Source organism: Chionomys nivalis, chromosome 5 (genome assembly GCF_950005125.1).
Source record: "Chionomys nivalis chromosome 5, mChiNiv1.1, whole genome shotgun sequence".
Classification (NCBI taxonomy): Eukaryota; Metazoa; Chordata; class Mammalia; order Rodentia; family Cricetidae; genus Chionomys; species Chionomys nivalis.
In genome coordinates, this window is record NC_080090.1 from 68846905 (window position 1) to 68870470 (window position 23566).

Sequence of the window (23566 nt, forward strand, 5' to 3'; positions counted from 1 at the left end):
CGTTTGTGAGAAAGCAGGCTTCACCAGACGTCTGCTGGCACACTGATCCTGGACTTCGCAGTCTCCAAAGTCGTGAGGAATAATGCACACAGAAGTATTATGGTATAACAGGTGAGCTACCTGGGCTGGGAAACCGCAGTGTCTCCTGCGCAGAAGTAGGGAGAAGAGTAAAATGAGACGAGATAGACTCCCCTGCTTAGAGAAAAACCTAGCTCCGGGAATAGCCGCGCTGCTCCGCTCCTGTTCCTAGAGCTGACCTCCTGTGACTCTTTAGATGACAGTGCCATCAGGGCTCTGAAGACACAGCCTCTTATTGTAATTTCCTCCTGAGCCAACTCTGGCTGCGGTACTCTAGGCAGTTTGATCCCAAGGAAGAACCAAAGGTACCTGTGGTTGGAGGTTGATTGCTAGAGTCACGTCTGCATGTTAGGCTCCACCTGGCTTTTGAATTCCTTGGGCCAAATGAAAATGTGTGCACCAGATAATTAGTGTCACAGTAGTAGCATGTATATACATGTCTGCTAACATGTAACTAACAGTTACTGTTTAAACATGGATAGAAAGTATCTTTGAATGTTCTTAAGGTTTTTCATAACAAAGCTTAGCTGAAAGGGTCATAAGCAGGGAAGGGGCCCCTGTGAGGGTGAAGGCTATGAGGGACAAACATAACTTTTGCAGTCTACTCCCTTTTAACTCATATCCCACGTTTGAAGATATAGCATATATGAATATCTAAATTTTCATTTAAAATGTTTTCGCAAGCTTTTATATATGATCATTAAGAAATAAAGTGGAGCTAGAGAGAGAACTCGGTAGTTGAGAGTACTTGCTGCCTTTACATAGGATCTCCATTCCCAGCACCCATATGAAGTGGCCTACAATTACCTGAGACTCCCATTCCAGTGGATGCAGTGCCCTCTTCTGGCCTCTTCGGGCACTGCACTCAGGTGTTGCATATACACATAAACTATAAAAGTAAGGGCAGAGTAGAAATAGCAAATCTACAGACTAAAACAATTCCCACAAGGTGCAAGCAAAGCCACACAGGTTCAAATCTTTATCTAGACCACATTGCATTTCCATTTTGAAAACCACATTCAAAACAAACTAAATTATATTTGAATTCCCTTCCAGCCATGGATATCTAAGCTTTACTATGTAAATGTCACTACTGATCTTGATATGTAACCACAGAAGAAATTCTCAAATTATATATGAGTATGAGTTTAGTTTTAATGTACCAAGCACCCTTGCATTCATTATGTCATCTGTGTGGCAGTATTTTTCCATTAATCTTTTACTTCTGATTACCTCTCTTCAAGGCCTCTCTTCACAGCCTTTATATCTTGATAGAATGACTCTCCTCCGTGTGCCTTACCAAGTTTCCTTGGTGCAGCTGTTAGATTGCCAACGTTTAAGAGAGAAAACAGTGTGCTTTTAGTTCTAACCAAGCTCTGAAAATCAGGATTACCCATTTAAGAAATACTAACTGAACAAATATTATTAAAAGAAAGCCTGGCTTTTGCTAGCGGATAAAAGATGTCATTAGACAATGGCTAGCTGTTTTTCCCACACCATCAGAGATGAGCTAGGCAATAGTTGGAAAGACAGACGTGCATGGTCAGACAGGTACCAGGGCCACACAGAGAGAGAAAGAGGATGAACAGATGACAGGATGGCTTGTTTATATTCATTGGTCAGGAAAAGTCAAGGAGTTAGCCCCTGAGCAGAAGCGAAGGACTTCCTGGTGTGTCCCAGGAAGGAAGCTTGAGACCCTGGTGGCCAGGTGATAGATAAAGAGGGGCAGCCAGGCCCAGTAGCTGAGACAAAGATGCAGGATTCTGTTCTACATAAGGTAGAAACGCTAAGGAGAGGGTTTCCAATGGATGAAGTCTGACTTTGTGTTAAAGCTTAAAGAATTGTCTAGGGTAGGAAGGGAATGTTTTTTTACTGTAAATAAATGGTGTTTAGAATGGACTGATAACCCTCATTTGATATTGCATAGTGCAAATATTCAGGAAAAACACCTTGTAAATGTTTGCAAGCATGGTATGTTAATCAAGACAATTATAAAGAAGTTTTTCAAAAGCACTGTCCTAGCTGTTGTGTGGGGAAGGGACCGCAGAGAGTGGGGAGTGATACAGTCTGCTTTCGATCTCTTCTCGCGGTACAGAGACAAGCGAGTGTCTCTCTGGGAGTTGAGGCAAGCCCAGTCTACATAGTGAGTGAGTTCTAGGCCAGCCAAGGCCATGCAGAGACTCGGGTGTGTGTTTGTGGGAGACTGAGAGCAAATGAATGGTTAGCACTGTACCCCATCGGTCTAGGGAGGGGTCTGAACTAGTGTTGTCAGAGGAGATGGGGACCCCAGGGCAGATTTAGGGTTCGTGTAAAGAATGGTTAAGCCTGGACTTCCTCATTGCACCTTCTCCATGGCTTTCTCCATGAGGATGGGAATGGTAGAAGTTAGCACCAACAAACTCTCCCCACCTTCCCCGAACCAGTGGCATCCTCTGAAGCTTCATAGTGTGGGATGACCAAGAGCCTGAGCATTTAGAAAGTGTATCGAGCCAGGCTGAGCGATTAGTAGGATCAGAACTCTCATACATTGATGTTTGTGCACTTTTCCATTTGTTTCTGGCTGAGAGCAGAACTAGAGATGGTGATGATGTGCTTATGTGAGTGTCCAGGTCTCAGCAGTGCACACACCCAAGGCGAGCGTCACTTCTGGTCTCAGAAACCAGTTGTGCTTCCTTGCATTCAATCTAAGCATGAAAGGGGATTTTCAGACACGCTCTGTTGGTTTAATCGGAATGTATTCCTTGGTTAAGGGGTGGTGCTCCCAGAGAGGCATGTTGCTGGTCTCGCCCCACCTCAACAGCATCAGGAGTCTTTAGGGTGGGTACTCAGCAAAAAGTGTACTGTGCTCTACAGTCTTACAGTAGGAAAAAGTGTCCCATAGCAAGATACAGTATTTGTATACAGATGTATACAGATACATCTGCATAGATGCAGTGACGATTGTGTGAAGGTGATCAGGCCTGGTTGGCTTGACCTCTGCGGACTGGGGAGCAGTTGAGAGAAGATGAATCTTGGAAGGTGAGGCAGTAGATCGCCAAGCGGAGAGGGTGGAGAGAAGGGAGCAGGAGACAGACGATTAAAATGGGGTAAAGTAAACCACAGCCAGTCCCCCCCTCCATAGAGCATCCTGAAGGAGAACAAGGAAAACTGGAGGTGACTTCTGTCTTATGAGGGTGCCGTCCCTGTGAGGAGAGTACAGACTTGTCAGAGGGAAGGGTAGAGCCAGCAGGCCTCCCTCATACTCCAGCATTGCCCTCCACTCATTTCCAAAACACACGGGTGAGGGCAAGCAGGGAATGCTTTTCAACAGCAAAGAATTGTATTATTTGACCATGAAGTATCGTTTGGACGTGTTTTCCCATTTTAAAAATCCAATCACACTGCTTGTATCTGGGAATTGCTTCAGCCGAAAATGACTCCATCTATTTTCTTCCCGTTCTTTCTAATAATGACTTCGCGGCTGCCGAGGTCTTTTTAATAGTTCTCTAACCCAGGTAAAGCCAGGCTCCTGCAAGCCAGCGTCAGTCCAGAGACATATTAAAGGAACACCTGACACCATTGAAAGACTATTTAAACTTTTGCTGAATGACCCCTAAGACCTGAAAAGCATCTCATTCATGAACCACACATTGAAACTTATTCCTCCATGAATTTCTGCCATTGGCTGTTCTCATTCTTCTTTTGAACTACCTCAAAACTCATTCTTCTCTTGAATGCCCTGCAACTTTCCCTCTAGACCAGCCTATTTAGGGCTTCCTGCTTCTCCTTACATCTGTCTGTTTTCTTCTCTTTAGCCCTGCAGCTCAGTGCCATGCAGACTGGCCTGGTTCCTGGGGTCAACCTCCTTACCCCGCTCAGTCTGTACCACAGATCGCAGTAGCCCATCTGCGCCAAATACCTAGACAAATGAGACAAACATTTCTCTGCATTCTGTCAGGATTATCTGAGAGTCTTTTCTCTACCAGAAGTTCACTTAAGTCAGGAGCTAGTGAAAAGATTTGAGTCAGATGGACATAGTCATTAGATTCTGGTTCTTCACAGACATACACATACAGGTGTGCATGCATACACACACACACACACACACACACCTTTACCAGAACAGAAGGTAGCCACACTAGTTAAGCAGAGTGTCTAGTGTTGACTCAAAATACAGTGCCTGTTCCCGAAAGAGTAAGAGATTATTCTGAAGCAAATGAGAGTGACTGTGTCTGTGGCGCAAGGATCAGGTTACCCTGAGTGATATTTTCCACTGGAGCAGAGGCTGCTTGAACTTCTTTAGGCACAGAACAAAACAAAGCTACTCATCAATGTTTGACAAATTCACTGAGGGGGACATCAGGTAGGCTTGTTAGAGCAGGCAGGGGAAGGGGTGTCTCAGATGCTACCCTTACTTTTTAGAGTTCATAGAAGCAAATGGTCCATATTGCAATAATGACATCTCAAATGGTGTTACCTAATAATTACAAAGCTATTCAGTCGGATACTGCGGAGGATAGGGTTTATTGAGAGGACCCATGGTGATTTTGCGGCACTCCATCTTACTATAGTCACAGTATTCTACATGGTCTGTAGCGCCACCAGCTTCAGAGAACGTCAACTCACCCTAGATGGCATGCACTCCCCTACTAGTTAGGCATCCTGTAAATTCGTGAGTAAGGTTGGCAGAGGAAGCAACTGCAGATGGAACAGCCGAAATGGATTAGAAAATCAGCTCGTGTTTCTGGCCTTCCAGGTAGTGGTGGGGTTAGCAGTCTTACATACAAAGAAGGACGTGTGTGGTGCTATAACAGTGTCTTTTCATATTTGTCTGTCATTGCTCCATAGTGCACCTAAGAAAGAATGTTAGTGTTTGTATTTATTCTAGATTTTATATAAAACCTATATACATGTATAAATTCTGTTACAGGCCCATATCTGAAACTCTGCCATATAACAACCCAGCCAGTGTTCCATGAAATTGGACCATTATTGCCACTACGAGGAATTTTACTTACTTTTTATTTAAGTATAAACAAGCATTAGGTTTCATTATTGAATAAACACGGAAACGGCACAAGGGGTTTGTATCTTAGTGACATTCACTTAGGTTATGTGGTGTCTTAATAGGCATCTATAAATACGAACAATCTGTACTTTCCCTAGTAGACTTCCATGTCCAATCTCTACAGAGTTTACGTCCAAAAGCAATTCTCCTTGTTACTTTTGAACAACTGAGATCTTTAAATCATTAAAACTTAAATGCTTTCATTTTGAAAGTAGTTTTATTTATCAGGATTATTTGATATAAGCTCTGGAAAAAAAATAAAATCTTTCTATGACTGTGCAGAAGCCTTGTGTGAGGGATTTTCTTGGGAGCAGGCCACGTATAACGACCCTAGAAAATTTCCAATAATAACCATCATATCTGAACTGATGAGATCACCTTCCGCAAGTACAGTTACAGAAGCCACGGCGAGGAGCTGCCTGACTCGGGACTTGCGGTTAGGCAGTTCTCCCGTCGAGTCTGCTTCATGCATAGTGTTCCAAATTTAGCGTCCGTTTGGCGAATTGTGGCAGTGAGATGCTGCCAGACTCTGAGCTGGAGGATATGCCCAAACAGGAGATAGTTCTCAGAGCCGGAGTCATGTGTCATTCCCCATTGTCGGGGTTTCTGTCCTGCCTCGTTTCCACAGTCGTTAAGTCCCAAAGAAATCACACAGAGGTCTACAGTAACTATAAGCTGATTGACCCATTAGCTCAGGCTTCTTATTAACTCTTATAACATATATTAGCTCATTATTCTAGTATATGTTAGCCACATGGCTCGGTACCTTTTTCAGTGAGGCAGTCACATCTTGCTTCTTCTGTGTCTGGGCCAGGACTGCAGAGGAATGGGTTTCCTCCTTCCCAGAATTCTCCATTCTCCTTGACCCACCTCTACTTCCTGTCTGGTGGTCTCACCTATATTTCCTGCCTGGCTACTGGCCAATCAGCGTTTATTTAAAATATAATTAACAGAATACGGACCATGGCCCACACCAATTCCCCCCTACACACACACACACAGCTATTTTCCTAGGGCACCTTCTACATCCACTTCCCCCATCTCCCCTGCATCACTTATCACACAGGCCAGAATGTAGTTTATATTGATACTCATTTCCAGATGAAGAATGAGTAAAAGTGAACTTAGATATGTTGACATAATCAAAACCTTCATTATTCTGTGCACTTTAATACCTCTGCAGTTAAACATCTGTCAGTCCAACGGATGTCACTCACTGAAGAACACAGTGTTGTTAAATTGCAGAAAATAGGATGATAAGAGAGATAAGCTTAAAAACACAATGATAGAAGAAATATCTGGGTTCCAGCTCCACTGTTTATAAGTGTGTACAAAATGAAGTGGGAGGGAATGGGCAGTGAAGAGGAAGACAGAAAGAAGAAAGGGAGAGAGTATGGTGTATCTAATAAAAACAAAATTCAAATTTAATTAAAAGCAGTGACCCAGGATTCAGGAGGCTCAGTAGAGTACCCAAGACATAAGGCCAAGTAGGACTGGTTTATCCTTGACTTCCTCCACTCCTATTCTTAGCATACATCTAGCCTCAGCTTCTCCCTTTGTGGTACATACTTTTGAATGCACCAATTAAAGATCCTTCTTTGGCTTGCAGGAAAGGAAGTTTGAGGAATGGTCTTGTAGACCTGCCTTTAGTGGAATGCCGCAGTGGCGGGGCAAGGCAGGGGTGGGAAACAGCACGCTGGAGGCTTGCAGAGTGACAGAGTGAAGGAAGACATTTGAAGAAGAGGCTGTTTGACATCAAACATCCTTTTTGCCTGCTTATACTATTGGCTCAGCTCCAGCCTTCTGCCCAGGACCAGGAGAGGAAATGCTTCATGTCTCCTCCGAAGACCTACTGTGAGGGTTTCTGAGCGAGTTGTGGCCTGGCTCAGTTCTGTTAAGTTGAAGGGGCTTCGAGGGAGGAAACTGAAAAGAAAACCATTTCTTCTGTATTTTGTGTGCAGACCATTGGTGCCTGCGCAATGTGTGTGTGTGTGTTACTGTTGTTTAGTTTCAGTTCTCCTTGTTAGAAAAGGTTAGCTCGACTGCCATGCTGCACATCCCTGTGCTTTCAAATTACACTTCCTGATGATTGACAGTCATTAGAGCCATAAGGAAGGATCAACCTTTCTTTTCTTTTTGTATTTTTTTAAAGATTTATTTATTTTTATTTTTGTGTATGTGTGTGCGTGTGTGTTTGTGTGTGTGTGTGTGTGTATCCCATGTGTGAGTGCCCGCAGAAACTAGAAAGAGTCATCAGCTCCCCTGGAAGTAGAGAGAGTTAAAGGCAGCTGTGAGCTACCTGCCGACTGGGGGTCTTTAGCTAGGATAGTCTGTGCTTGTGACTCTGGCCCTCCTCTTCTGCTGTTGCTTAGCCCTTCCCAGTTGCTGTCCGTCACATACTCACTGCTGTCTCCTAGGGTTTACAGATATTCTTGCTAAAGGTTCCTTAATAGTAAGAACAATAATTTTAAGACCCTGGGTTTGGGACTAGAGAGATCAAAGGACCCAAGTTCCATTCCCAGCACCCACACAGTGGTTCACAGCTCTCTGTGACTCCATTCCTAGGGGACCTGACACCCTCTTCTGCTTCAGAGGCCACTCATAGAATTAATATGGTACAAAGACATACTTGCAGACAAAATACCCATACGTATAAAATAAAAATAAATTAACATCTCCAAAAGAAAGTTAACACCCCAACTTTAATCAACTAGAAGGATATGGGTGCTTTTCTAATTCCAGGATTATTAAAAGTCAGAAGTTTCACAAGCTTGCTAGACTGAGGAGGAAACTCTGAAGCTGTCTGGGAAGGGCACTCCAGCTAAGAAGGGCTCTTACCATAGCTACTTTCCAAGACAGTGAAAACCTGAACCTACTTTGACACCCATTTCTCCTTTTCATCATTGGCTGCTACCACCCTTCTGCTGTTACCTTGAATAAGATGCTAAAAATCCCATCACAGATCTGTTTTGACTGGAAGCCTGAAACTATTTACTAGGGAATAGTCAGCTTCCTGACTTGCATTTAATGAGGCACCTGACAAGACAACAGAACGACAGGAAAGATGGATCAGGTGTGCACAGGAAGACAGCCCGGCTTCTGCTCTCTGCCGAGCGGCCTCACTGTTCCGCTCTCAGGACTCTCGGCTTGTAGCAGTGGCTGTCCACAGTGTGGGTTCTGATAAAAGGAGACTGAGGCCACAAATTAATTCCCCTGTGCCACTGACAAAAGGAAATAGATTTCGGTTGTGACTGTCCTGCTGCTGTAACCCAAAATGCCGGACTCACCTACCCCGAGGCCTGAAGACTTTCCAGGCAGCCACATCTCTATGGAAATGCATGGCATCTTCATTGCTGGATCATCTGTCTCCAGATGGACTCCATCTTCATTTCAGGCACCAGGCTTCACAAAGCTGGCAGGCCTTTTTATTTTATTTTATTAAGTATTGTTTTAAAGAAATTTGGCTTCTTGGAGGTCTTCCTGCTTTATGCTAGAATAGATTTTACATTGTGTGTTGTAGAGGTAGTGGTGATAGGCGAGACTTGTAGTCTTAGGTGGTTGTTTGCTCATTCTATGTACTCAGTCACATTGTATTGTCCTGACAATGCCCTGACCAGACAGCAAGGATCATAACGACACCGGCAAAGTTATCTGCTGTCTAAATTGATCTGGATTCAGTCTCCATGAAAAGATAAGAAAGGAATAGAAAAGAAAGGAAAGGAAAAGAAAAAGCCTGAGTTTGAAGTAAAGCTCTGTTGAAAGTCGTGTCACCAGGAACTTTTCCATCTCATTGGAGAAAAATATTAATAATTTGTCTGGAGGGCTGAGAAAATAAAGAGTGAATGTTTACTTTAACACGCTGCTCAGAGTGTGATTTCACTGTTGTATGGTGGATGAGATGGGAGAGGGAAGTGGGCAGGAGAAGGGCAGCCCTTTCTGGGGCACCTGTGCTGTGCTGTGCAGTGTGCAGAGGGCTGTCTGCTCTTTCAGAAGTCTCTGCTCATGTTCTGTAATGAGGTGTGATTACGTGAGGTTTGGGGTCCTGGGTAGAACGTTATAGAATCCAGATCATCACAATCCAGATTGTGATATGTTATATTTATAACATAAGTATGCATATGTTTAGTTAAGCTGTAGCAATTATGTCATTGTGCCTTGATTTATAAACACTAATGCCTCAAACTAAAGTTGGGCAGCCCATTTTTAAGTTTTTGTGTTTTTACCTGTATTTTGATCTCTGTATTATTAAATCAGGGACATAATTATATCTATTCTTTTAAAATTAGCAATTGTTTCACAACTTATGAGTAACCAGTACTTAATATGTTGGTATTATTAATTTCCTTTTTTTATCTGAGTATCAAATCAGAGTATGGTATTCTCTTGTTTGTTCTTTTATTTTGAAATAGTGTTTACTGTGCATCCCAGACTGGCCTCAAACTTAAAATGTAGCCTAGCCTGGCCTCAAAGTCAAGACCTTCCTGTCTCAGTCTCCTGTGTTCTGGGGTTGTGTGAGCACATGGGTCATCATAAAGGGCTGTGAAATACTTCTACTTTGTAGTTGACGATTCTGATCCATCTATTAACTTGATAATTCTAGATCTGGGGCTCCTGAAAGGCTCATAACTGTAATTGTATACAGTCTCTCGAGTTTCTTTAGAAAGAAGTAGAAATGGGGCTGGGGACATGGCTCAGATGGTGAAGTGCTGGCCTGGGTTCAAGTCCTCACACTGGTGTAAAAAGCCAGGTGAGAGGGTTCACCCTGCAATTGCACTGCTAGGGAAGCAGAGATGGGGTGACCCTGGGACTTGCTGGTCTGACTGAATCATCAAGCTCAGTTTCTGCAGGAGACCCCGTCTAAAACAATGAGAGATACAGGAAGACAACAGAAATTGGCCTCTGGCTTCCACATATATGCACATAAACCCAAACACTCGTATACACCATACTCATGCACAAACATACATTAGAAATGTAGGCAGGTTTTTCTTTGTACTGCCAGCGAACGCCCTCCCTACCCCCCCCCAAAAAAATGACATGGAGACTTATTAATAGCAACAGTCCAGCCTTAGCTTAGGCTGGTTTCTAACTTGCTCTTATAACTTAAGTCCCCCTTTATTTTTACGTTTCCGTCCTTCCACACGCTCGTTTGCCACGCCTTCTCCGGTATGCTCGTCCTGGTTATAACACATCTGACTGGTGACTCCTCCTTTCTTCTTCCCAGAGCTCTCTCTGTCCACAAGTCCCACCTACACCTCCTGCCTAACATTGTCAATTAGCTTTTTATTAAAGCGGTCACAGTGCACCTCTTCACGCAGTGTGAAGGAACATTCCACAACATAAGAATAAAGAAAAACGAATAGAACCTTTATCTACCTTGAATTGGCAAGTGGGGGCTAAAACACAGATGGCCTAGTCACAAACATTGGGTCTTCTCATACGCAGATATGCAAATATATTAGCTTCTTAAGAAGGAGAGAAGCATTTGACTAGCACACTGTCTTGGGTGTTACTATAGCTAGTTTTCAGAAATACTGTGTTAGAGGCAGGATGGAGAAAGTACAACCACATTAGACAGTTGTATCATAAATACTAGAACAAGACATTTGAAGGAATATACTCATTGTACTCAGTCAGTAGGAAATTGTTATGACCTCTTAGCCAGAAATACAAGCCTTCTTAGTAATAGACACTAAGTATGAACTTAGAGGTGAGTTCATACATTTTCAAAGCAGTTTGCAGATGAAATTTTCTAATTCCATAATTTCTGTGATTTTTTTTTCTCCCTTCACAAGTTAGGCCAAAGATGAGTCAAAATCACACCTGTTTTTGAACTTCATGTACCAAGACATTTCCTGTTGATAGGAATCTGGTGGAAATGTCATTCTTGTCTTCGCCAAATCTCTGTCCTACAGGAGAACATTGGCTGCCGTCTTTCCCAGTTTCGTCCCACGATGGATGTTGACATTGTTGACAAGGCTAGGTTCCATCTCCAACCTTCTGTACTCTACAGCCTTGGGGCCTCACCAGCCCACTTCGAGCTAGTTGGTCTTCTGCCTCAGTGCATGGAAATTTACAGAGGTTAAAGGTTACAGAGTAGTAGCCGACCACCTACTGAAAGGGACCCAAGATGCCCACGCATGCAGACTGTTCGAATTTGACGTAAGAGCCCTAAGAAAGAAAAAAATTCAACTTCCAGTTGGTTTTATTTGTTCATCAGTACAACTCTCTAATCATAAACAGTACCATATTGCTCAAAAGGGGAAAAACTAAGGTGCAAACATAGAACTGGAATTGCTGCTATAGGCACTCGGGACAGATGGTCTCTAGGAATGAAGGAAGACATTCTCCCCAGTCTCCTGATGTGTGGTGCTTTCCAATGTCTGGATTCTAGAGACTTCCATCAGTGGAAGAGCCTCCTTCTTATCTAGTGTTTGCTCACTGGATAAGGTCTGCGGTGCAGACAAGGCAGGACACCTACTCAGAGGGACCCAAGATGCCCATGCATGCTTCTTCCAGATTGTCCCAGATGAGCCACATGTAAAGGCTACAAGGGTCTAATGCATGGCTTTGCTGACACTTTTCTGCATTGTATTGAATTCCTCTCCCCCGCCCCTTTTTTTGTCATTCAGATGAGTATAGAATCAAACCCGTGGAAGAGGTCAAATACATGAAAAACGGAGCAGAAGAGGAGCAGAAAATAGCAGCCAGGAACCAAGAAAACCTGGTAAGAACTGAAGTTCTCTGTTATCAATGACTTGTGGTGACAATTGGAAGAAAACCTGCGTCGCACATTGAGCTGAGGCTCACACCCTGGGACAAGATTTCTTGAAAACGCTGTAGCTATTCTTAGCTTGCCTGGAAGCGGCACCATTGCCCTGTATCCTGTTTCTCTCAGAATGGGTCCCTTTTTAGTCCTGATAAGAAATGCTCCAGGGAAAACACAGCAAAATTATTAATGTTTCTAAAAGTCAAGTTGAAGGGAATTAAAAAAAAAAAAAAACACACACACACACACAAAGAAGCCCGATGTAGGATTGAGATGTCCTGGAGATGGATCCCACCCCCAACTCAGATTCAGGTCAGGATGAATAGTAGCGTTTTGTTATTCAAAATGTGTAATGAGGAGGTTGCCTTTCAAAGGAAAACCACATGCTTTTAAAGTCGGTCTCCATCCAAAGATCCTATTCCTCACATTCATGATTTTAAAGGCATCGCACATCTGAGTTCCTGTGGGAATTGTAATATAGGAAGTTAGAGGGCTTCCTGCTCTGTTACAAATCACTGTGCACGTTCTTCCCCAGCAACCCACCTCTATAAAATATTTAGGCACTTATCATCTTAATTGACTTTTAAGAGGTTAAAATAATTAAGAAAGTATATTTATTCAGTTGTATTAGTACCAAATGGGGTTTGTTTATATTTTGCATATATTTTATATGTAGATTATTTGCTTATATTGTTGAGTGGATGTATTTTTTAGAATGTTGTGTAGCATTAAGTATTTCTGCCTCACTGACATTTTTTTTTAATGCATGTTTTGTTCTTACTTTTGTGACTTCTACTGTGGCACAGAGATTGGAACAGTATTAATGACTGTGGCTGTCATTTTCCATCGGATTCTAGTGGATATTAGAGGCTTTGTTTTTTGTTTCGTTGTTGATGTTTTTGCTTGTTTACATCATTCTCTCTATACATGTGAACAACAGCCCTAAATAGTAAAATGTCAGTGAATAATTTATATCTTAAATAGTGAAAATGAAGGACTGTTCAGTGGAAGGACGCTTGCCCAGGCGCCCTGTCCTTGGCTTCCTCTTCTGGACCTCTGCTTGATGGTGCTTGTCTCTTGGGATCCTGAGGAAGCTGGAGACTGAGTTGCCCTCACTGCTCTTCCTGCTGAGGTCAACACAGCCCCACTCCCCCTGCACCGCCCTGCTCACTGCTGTTGTCCTTGCAATTCTTTGACTCTTCTGATAGATTCCTAGTTAACTCTGTGGTCAGAATTGGCACTAGACACTTGAAGAGAGAGACTTCTGGTCATTCTGACTGATTGGTGTGACATGTATACCAACCCCCACTCCTTTATGTGGCCAGATGCTCAGGGTCCATACTCCAATGGCAGTTTTCCAGCTTTTGCATGGGAATGGGCAGGAGAAGGATGTCTTTGATTCTGATTGAGCAGGCTGCTTTCCAGAGGGAAAAGTGGTTTCCGTTATGTTAGTTTCTAAGTCAGTGTCTGGTCTCAGCAGTATATGTACCCAGTCGTTGCTCAGGAGATGCTTAAGTTCTCCATGACTGATGAATCCAGATAGAAGTATATTCTGATTTCTAGCATTGTTTACATCTACATATCCCACTTTCCTTTTAACTATTTGAGGTCTTTGCGAAGGGACCCTTGCTTAATGAAGGCAAAGATAACAAAATCTGTAAAGAGAGAATTTTCTTTCCTGACATCAAAGTGAAATACTTTTGTAAAACAAAATAGTTGCAAGACATAGGTAGTGGATAAGGAGAAGACATAGTAGCAGATAAGGACAAGACATAGTTAGTCGATAAAGAGACATAAGTAATAAATAAGGACAAGACATAGGTAGTCGATAAGGAGAAGTAGTAGATAAGGACAAGACATAGGTAAAGGATAAGTAAGAGCCCGGAGGAAAACATTTGTGATCATAAACAGTGAAAGGACTCCTATCTCAGATACATGAAATATACCTCTAAATAAACAAGAAAAGGGATTGATCTGTTAGAAGTATAGATAAATAAATAGGCTTACAGTAAACCGAACGAGGCCATCATCATACAGAAGTTGTTCTCCATCGCTTGGACTGCGCACTCTCTCAGAGACACCAGTTTTCCGTGTGTTTCGGAAAGGTACTGTCCCCCCAGCCATGCTTGCCTGGCTCTCTGGTGGGCTGCTCTCTAAAAATACTTGTGCTTTTTATTTCATTTGATTTTGTGTTTCCAAGAGCCAGAGGTGTGCTGGTTCTCAAACTGGTTTGTGCTGGTTGAATGTCATTGTAATTATGTAATTTACTTAAATAATACTCAAACCAGCGAAATACCAGCATGGAGAGAGCTGTTAACGCTGAAATTTAAATGGAACGCTTTGAAAAGTTCTGATAAAGGCAGGTTATTAAAAGCTCACTGTTTAATTGACTTCTGCATTCAGACTCTTACAAGGTCTTTTCTTTCTCACTTCACTTAAGAAACCAAACAGAAATCACAGCTGTGCTTTGAGGACACAGTCAGTGAAAGAGGTCCTCTCTCGCTGTCCCTCACAGAAAGGAGAAGCCATGTTTTGGTGACAACGGTTGGGCAAAGAAATGTGCATCTTGGTATTTTAAGATAAAATAATATGTTTAGCATACATATACATTTTATATGGCCCCTGCTTTGACTCAGTGACTCTTAACTACCAGTAGGGGTGGTATCACCTATGATATGACATACCTTAATTAGGAAAATACAAATTAAAATATGATACCATTTTTTCACCCATAAGATTGGCAAAACCTTAAAGCTTGATAATATCCGACTCTGGCATAGTTGTAGGGAAATACTTGTTCACGTACCAATAATAAGCATCTCTCTCAGAGGACAGTGTGGTGGTTGGTGTCTGTGAAAGTTTAAACATGTCTATCCATGGACCAGCGCTTCCACATTTCTGTCCAAGGACCAGCGCTGCCACAGCCTTTGTGCAGTGGGCAGCTCTCCAGGAGCACAGGGAAGCTTGCACAAGACGTTCACCCATAGTACTGTTTTTATTGGTTAAAAAAAAAATTGAACAAGGAATTTTCTTCCTGTAAGTAGGAGAACAGTAGTTAGTCTCACACTAAGCAGCAATTAGAAAGAATGAGTCGGAGCTGTTACGAGGAAAATCATGCCGGTTTCAGTGTTGCTCTGTATACCGTGATGCCATTTCAAATATTTAGAAATGAACGCAAAACAGCAAAGTTCTGTGTTTTCCCACAAATCTCCGTGTAGATGGAAAACCTCATAGACATTTCAGAAAGCTATGATAGATGTGTTCCAGGCTAGCGGCACACAGAGTTCAGCTAGCTGATTGCAGAATGGGCACAATCAGGAAACTCACTTTAGTGAGAAGTTGCACAAATTACCTAAGATTGGTGTGGTTCCTGGCAAAGAACATGCTGTTACTGGCTACTGTTCTTTTACTTTTGTTAATGGAGTTGTGTTACTTCGGAGCAGATGAGAAAGAATTAATTATGTGTTCAAGGGAGATTTTTGTTATTTAAACTTTGATTTAAAAATTCATTTATTCAAAGGAGGTAAAATAACAAATTTCGAGTTCTGACTACTTGAGAATCTTAAGTAGGACCATGGCATTTTTCTCGTTGTCTTGGGTAGATACAGTTCATGTGGGGAGAGCTAGAAGTCAGCCAGAAAGAGACATGAGATTGATTAAGTCTTATGCTATGGAAGTTCATCATATTGCATGTAAATAATTTAAACGTGTATTACTCTATACTTGGCAGTACCCAGCCCTTTGCCTCTGCTACTGTCTTAACAAGGAACATTCCATGTATGGTTTGGAAGCCCTGCTCACTGTTTAATAAAACATTGTCTGGTTTGCTTTAATTAACACTTGCCGTTCTGAGGACATCCTCCCCCAGAGCTGTTAAATCGTTTTGTGCCAATGTGTTTATTTAGCCTGTTTAGGGTATGCGCTTCCTAGATTTACATGTTTTGTTTATTTGCATTCACTCTTTGAAGATATCTTGTTGAAATAAGAAGATCCTTTTCTCTCCAGTGATACACAGTATGAGCTTTTGATGTCTGTCTTGTCCTTAGCATTGAAGGATGATCTAAAACACGTCTCTATGGTGCTGGAGAGATGACTCAGCGGTTAGTTAAGAGAGTTTAGTATATTTGGAAGAGGTCCCTAAGCTTGGCTCCAGCAATAGTGTCAAGCAGCTCACAACCAGTTGTAAGTACAGCTCCAAAGAACCCCACGCCCTTTTCTGGCTCCTTGAGAAACTGTACTCACGTGCACATACCCACACACAGAATGTACCCGTGCACATAAAGATAAAACAAAAACAATTAAAAACCAAAACAAAATACCACATCTGAATCACCAGTTTCTGAGCACAGTCAAGGAACAGAGCTTTTTAAATGAAATGCTCTAACAGGCTTCATCAGGGAAGCTGAAGTGCAATTGAGTTTTATGCACAACCACACACACCCCTCTTAAGTCTGTGAGTTTCCAAACATACCCCTAACGCATTAAATTTTTCCCAAAACATCAAGTCATTTGATTGCAGAAAAGACTTGAAATTAGGAAATATCATTGACAAGACACAGTGCACTAGAAACACATGAGAGGCTTAGGAGCGGCGACATCTAGCTGGTAAAGTAAGAAAGTGCCTGGCAAGAGGGCTCCTGTTCCACAAAGTTCTGATGTGAGGAACAGCTGGAAATATCTGTGACTCCACTGGGTGATTTACATCAATAGGAAAACTTAGTTCTCAAGACCACAGCCACCAAATCACTCTGGAAGCAATAAAGGGCATGTGAATGAAGGTTGTCAACTTTCAGGTGCTAACACAATGTTTGTTCTAATCAGATAAACTCCCCCATAGAGATGTTCTCATCATTAGCAATGGAGAAGTCCTGTAGACTGCATTTGTGTAACGTGTAGCCCTGTGTTTACCTTTGTGACCTGTGGAGCAGCTAATACAATAGCAAATTGACTTCTGTTTCAGTGTGTGAGTAGAGGGTGTTGCTGATCTAGAGATGACTATCTTTGACCGCTTGTCCTCAAGTGAAAGTTTAGATCATTCTTTTTAGAAACCAAAATAATGCAAAAACACTGTGACTTTGAATTGTCTCATTTTCCCAAGCCATTGAAACATGGCTAGTACTTTTTAGCATGAGGTAAGTGAACTGACAGTGGCAAAGATGGCCCTAGCAGAGAAGTGGGAAACTGTATGGACTGTCTCTGATCCAGTTGCAGCTTGGATTTTCCCCAGATTGGGGCTTAGCTGACTCGTTGGGATGGAGGTCTGAACTTGGAGGGACTTGTTTTCTGGTTTAGGGACCAACAGAGACTGAAAAATTCCTGCAACAAAGTAAAGGAATACATGCTTGGTATCTTATTTACACGAGGAAATTAGTGACCTGTCTTGATGTGACCAAATACCCAAGAAGAGGCAACAACAAGGGAGGGGCAGTTCATCCTGGCTCCCAGTGTGTGGGGATAATGTCCATCATGGAGGGGAAGACCCTGGACAATTCCATGGTGAAAGATGGGTCCCATTGAGACTCTTGCATTCTTGATGCAACCAGAAGCAGAGATCAGACAAGAAGTGGGCCAGCCCTCAGTGATTTACTTCCTTCAGCAGTACATCCATCTTCTAAATGGTCCAGCCTTCCAGAACAGCACCACCAGTTAAGGGTGTAAGTGTTCAGACACATGAACCTGTGGAGATCTCACACTTAAACCATAATGGCAAGATAATACTTTCCTGCAATGTAGTTATTGCTTTGGCTTTAGATGTAGCCCAAGTGCATATAGAGTCTAAGGATGAGGAATCCTCTTCCTCCCTCGTCATATAGGTTGATATTAGCCTGAAGTTCTTCCAGGGAATCAGCTAGAGGAGGGCAGAAGGTGTGAGGAGAGGGTGCTGCCATGCATCTCTCCCGCTCGGTTTGCATAGGAGGAGCTGGAAGAACTGTACCTCTTCATCGATCTGGGGAGATTTCCTGTCCCCCGCTGGCAAACACGTTCAAGCTCTTAGGGGTTCTACTGGCACTGTAGTCATTTGTTCTCCAGTAGCACAGAAGGAGAGTTTAGTCTCTAAGGAGGAGGGGTTTGCTGACTCAGCCTTCTGAGTGGCCGGTGATTAGCAGAAGCCTGGCTCCTCATTTGGGAACAGCATGTTATGGGATTCAGACAGCACTCACAGGTGTTCTGTACCGTACCGACCAGCACACGCCATCACTGCCATGCCTGGTTAAACAGTCACCTGGATCCATGGCTGTCAATGGTATTTTATGGTAGAAACAAAGGTAGGTTCTAAGGAAGCATTTTACCCACCACTCTTGAAGAAAGAGTTATTATCATGGTTTATTATTTATTATTTGCTTCCAGGAAGCAAAGGGCCAGTTAAACACATCATTGCACACATCGTACACAGAAATCCGTGACTCAGATGTTTCTGGGGAATAGGGGGTGCTGGGTATTGGGCCCAGAGCCCCTCACATGTAAGGCAGGTGCTGTACCACTGAAGCAAACCCTAATTTCTCACATATGGTTGCTGAAACAACAGCAAGACCGTACCAAAGGGAAGGCGTGGGAGAACCTGACTGAAATCCTATCTCAGGTCGTGTTTTCTGTCTCCCATACGCCATAGCATCAACAAGGTGAGAGTGAGTTAAGTGTTTGGGTCCCAGAACGTCTGTCTCTTGAGTAAATCCTGTCTCAGCAAACTCAGTTCTGCCCATCAGTTAGGCACTCAGGGAACAGAAGGCTTGACAAGGTCAGGTGGTAACTCTGAGGCAGCTTACAGGGTGACAGATGTGCACAGCAACCGGGTGCAGGAGCCTCTTGGAGAGACCTGGGAAGGCTGGGGAGAACCAGCAAGGAATGGTGGGTCCTCACTTGGGGTCCTAGAAGAATCATAGTGGGCCAGCTTTGTAGCAGGGCCGGAACAAGGCCAGCTTGTCATTAGCAAAGGAGACTGGAAAGATGTTGAGCAGAAGGGAAAGTGTGAGGCCATCGTGGAAACTTGGCAGGGATGACCAGCGACTGAAGTGGCTGATGGCGTACACTTGGCAGGAATAATCAGTGACTTATGCTGATGGAGTATGTTAGGGGGTTATTGTAACTAGTTGACATATCAACTAGTTTGATGTTTTTAACTTTCATCTCTTTCCCTTGGTGGCACATTAGTTCCTGGTTTACTGGTAGTCACCCTGTGTAGTCCACTGCAGCGTTTGTATCTACAGATTAAACAGGGCCGGTCCTACTGGCCGAAGTTAAAGATGAAGGGTGTTGATGACTTCCTGTTCCCATGCATTGGTAGCGGAGTGATTGCTTTTCGAGATGCTTTCCTTGAATGGTCTTAGACGAATCTGTTCTCGGTCTCCTCCTGCCCAGTAGTGGACAGTCTCTGGATTAGCTCATGATATGATAGAGTAGACACAGCAATGCTTAGATTTAGATTTCTTGTCTCTTTTCCAACTGTGACCCCAGTGTTTAAGTAGAACTAGACAGACACCATCTTCAAGGCAAAATTCTGTTCGTGTCATTTGGATAAACAAAGAATAAAATATTCATCTATCTCCTTTAAAAGCAGGAGGGTGTATTGCCTAGCCTGTCAGTATCATAATAGACATGAAAATACTGCTCTAACCGCCTGCCTCACATACATAATAAAGCTAATTTAATTTATTTACTCAGTGTTCTGTATGATAGTTGATGCCAGATTTCCCCCTTTTTTGAAAATAAAACAGTTGATAGTGACAATATCTTTCCAAACTTCAATGAGCTGTCTTGGTTTTCTGCTTTGTGTCTGAGTGGGTGGTTACCTAACAGATTCTCATCTGTGGACAAACTTCTCCTAAACCAGTAATTTAGGGGCTTGGTTAATCCAAGATCAATACTTCCTTGATGGATTTTTTATGGTTAAGGGAACTTAGACCAGACATGAGATGGTATTCTGCAGGAGGGAACTGGGATATGAAGAAAGTATTAGTCCCAGAAACGAAGCAGAAGCCTCACTATTAGAACTCTGCACTGCAGGACTGACGTGGCTCAGGGGCTCCCGGATGCTATCCAGGGGCTCTTTACTTCTCTGGAGTCTGTCGCACGCTAACGTGAAAGGGACAGCTATAGACAGAAAAGGGAAGGTGGGCTCTTGCTGGTGCTCCCCAGTGATGATGCCTTAGTCCCCATGACGCTCAAGCTCATTATCCACGATCCCCGTTGGCCAGTCAGGGAGAGGGAGTGAGCCAACATGTAGCACATGCCATGCGTTCACTCCTGGTGTTTAGCTGTGCTTCCAAAATTAACTTTTCATTGCTCATAAATACACTACTTGCTTTTGAATTACTTTAAAACACACTTGGCAAAAGATAGAAGTGAACAAAAATAAATACAAGTCCCCCGAGAACCGTTTATGGTTTTAGACCTCGCATGCATAGAAATGTAACATTCCCAAGCAAAAATAGATTCTCACAAGGCTAATTATAGTCTTGCCATATGTCCAGCAACCGTGCTTTTAGGCTCCTCTCCGAATTGATTGAAAATCCTGTGACCATACAGAAACCACGTGACTCCTGTTAGCAGTTCCATTCACAAGTACCGAAAAACTGGAAGAAACCGAGATGTCCTTGGTAGATGAACGGACAAGCCACGGTATATCCATACAATAGAATATTACTCAGTGATGAAAGTGAATAAGCTGTCAAGCAGTGGGAAATTTTACGAATCATCAATGTATTTTGCACATTTAGGTTACCCGGGCTTTTTACTTGGGATCATTAGGGACTAGAATTTCCTTTCGCTGTCTTGGAAAGAACTTGACATGGGATTTAAAAATGAATCCAGCTATGACTGTTCTAAAGCTCACCATGGACAAACTTATATTTGAGCTATTGCTTTAGAAAAGAAGAATTGTGGGACTGGAGAGATGGCTCAGGAGTTAAGAGCCCTGGCTACTCTTACAGAGGACCTGGGTTCAATTCCCAGAAACCTCATGGTGACTCACAACCACCTTCAACTCCAATTCCATAGGTACACAAGTAGGCAAAACACCAACCACGTAATATAAAACAATAAAAGTTTTTAAAAATACATATTTTTAAAAAGGAAAAAAAACAGAGGAATTGTTTGCCATTCTGTGATAAACTAAGTCCCTGTGTATTTAATCATTTTTAAGCCCTACTCTTCTTTCTGGATTAAAAATAAAGGCAAACATTTTGCAAGTCCCCCCCATTCATTGATAAGTAGCTCAAATGGGAAGTAAAATGTTTATATATTTACATTTTTGTAGTCCCTTGAATCTTTGAGAAGTGAACTCTCTCAATAAGAGAGTTTGATGCCTACAGCCTAGCCACCACTTGAAGTACGTATGGTACTTTTGTGTGTGCATCCTACACCCAAGATGAAATGCTGGCTGCTTCAGAAAGGTCCAGTTGCTTCAGCCTAGAAGTCCGCGCCATCATCACCCTTCCAATGGACTGTTACTGTATAGCAGGCGTCTGCACTGTTTCATGCCTCCCTCGTTTTCAGATGCTTCTATAGATTGTTTGACACAAGATCCTGCTGAGATCTCAAGGTACCTGCTTAGGATGTGAGCTGTGCTTCACTAGGTGGTCAAGATGGCTTGCACACAGGGCTGGCAGTTTATAGAGGCTGTGAACTCATCTGGAGGACATAGGTGTCCGTGGGACTTTTCTACATGCTGTGGGATTCTTATAGCTGGTAAGCTAGTGGTCGTCACACAGAATCACCTGATAATTGGCTTTGTCAGAGCTTAACTGGATGTACAGAAGTGGAAAAATATACCCCGCTTATTAATGGCGGAGTGGCGTACATGGCAAATGATACAGAGAACGGAAGAGAATGCCTCAGCCACCTTTGGGAACTGCAGCCTGCTATAATCACCAACATGGTCAGATTTCTGGGTAGTCGGGGAGTGCTCCATGGGAAAAGCATTGCAGGAAATTTCACTGACTTTAGACATCTGGATCAAGTCCTTTGATCTAATTCCTGTTCAGAAAGAAACGCTGATCAAGGAAAGCATGACCTCAAGCTCCTGTCCTGAAAGGAATACTCTTGTAACTTTAGGTACCCACAGCACACTGTCCACCCCTTAGGTGCCCACAGCACACTGTCTACCCCTTAGGTACCCACAGCACACTGTCCACCCCTTAGGTGCCCACAGCACACCGTCTACCCCTTAGCTGCCCACAGCCACACCCTCTACCCCTTAGGTGCCTACAGCACACTGTCTACCCCTTAGGTGCCCACAGCACACTGTCTACCCCTTAGGTGCCCACAGCACACTGTCTACCCCTTAGGTGCCCACAGCACACTGTCTACCCCTTAGGTGCCCACAGCACACTGCCTACCCCTTAGGTGCCCACAGCACACTCTACCCCAGGAAACAAAGAGTCCTGATGTCCATGAAGTCTCAGACTTGAGCCTGAGAAAAACACTAACCTTCCTTCTAACTCAGCAAACTCTACAACCCTTGCCCCCTTCATCTATAACAGGAATGATTGTCACAGGTCTGGATTATTTTGAGGACTAAGTTACATGTTCTTTGTAAACAACACAGTGATTTCTTAGTAAAAAGTAGTGGTTCTTACTCCGCCTCTATTTCTGGATTCCCATCTACAGCATACACCTTCAAAACTTTCTAGAAAAATTCCAGGCACTCGTGTGCTTGTGAATCACAGTTTACACTGTTTTGTTGGACACAGCCCATAGAATCCTAAAAATTAGGTGTCTAATTCCAGTTTTACTCTGTGAATGTAACATAGATAATGTATTATAGTCCGTAGTAATCATTGCTTAGTCTTCTGAGAATTGTAAGATAGTGGTCAGTGTTGAGTTGGTGGGTTTAAAGGAGAAGGTTCCGCATCTTAACTCCAGACCTTCAAGTTTAGATTAGCCCATATTGCATATGAAATGTGAGAAAGCACAAATTCCAGAGAGTTTCTAGTGAATGACACTGCTTGTTTTACTAGATTTGCCGTCAGACATTAATGAGGAAAAGCTGTGTCTGTCTTTAGGCAGCGCTCTTGTCCCAAGAGCCTGCTAATTAGATGAATGTTGGCATATCTCTGTTACCCCGGTGGCCTGGCTAATTAAAGTCAGCTTTGAACTCAACAGTCTTCTGTGTCTTATCTCTCCTTTTGAAGGCATCTTCATCCACTGGGCTTTCAAATGGCAGTGCTTCACTCGGAGCCACGCGGGGAGCGTTGGTTCACCCAGTTTATCTCTCTCTTCACACTTGGAAAGAATGCTTAAGTTACAAATGACCTTTTCCTTTTTCAAAAGTAAAATTTCTATTTTTAAGAGGGAAGATCTTCACAGGGTTAAAGCTCTTGGTAACATAAAAGTCCTTGACAAGAAACGAGAAAGACTCAAGATTCAGCTCAGAGGGACCAGTGTTTAACCCTGTTGTTTTAACTTAATTTGTTTTTTTACACAGAAATTCAAGGAGTGCCGTGCACTTAGGAAGCCCCACAATCAGATACTGATGTGGTAGAGCATGTTCCGAGTGGAGGTCTCGGGCTGGAGCGATGGCTCAGTGTTGAAGAGCACTTGCTGCTCTTGCATAGGACCTGGGTTCGGTTCCAGCACCGGCATGGTTTCTCACAACCATCCATAACTTCTATTCCAGGGAATCACTGCCCTCTTCTGACTTCTGCTGGTGTGCTTCTGATCAACCAGGCATGCTT

General features: G+C 43.0%; 1 protein-coding gene across 1 annotated transcript in view; it reads left to right on the plus strand.

Moving 5' to 3' along the window:
• C5H1orf21 (chromosome 5 C1orf21 homolog) overlaps window positions 1-23566 on the plus strand; it is a 205019-nt gene that overhangs the window by 99021 nt on the left and 82432 nt on the right. The window contains exon 3 of the mRNA XM_057769664.1: window positions 11758-11852. Within this exon, the coding sequence (XP_057625647.1) occupies window positions 11758-11852 (95 nt within the window). The remainder of the gene's footprint in view (window positions 1-11757; window positions 11853-23566) is intronic.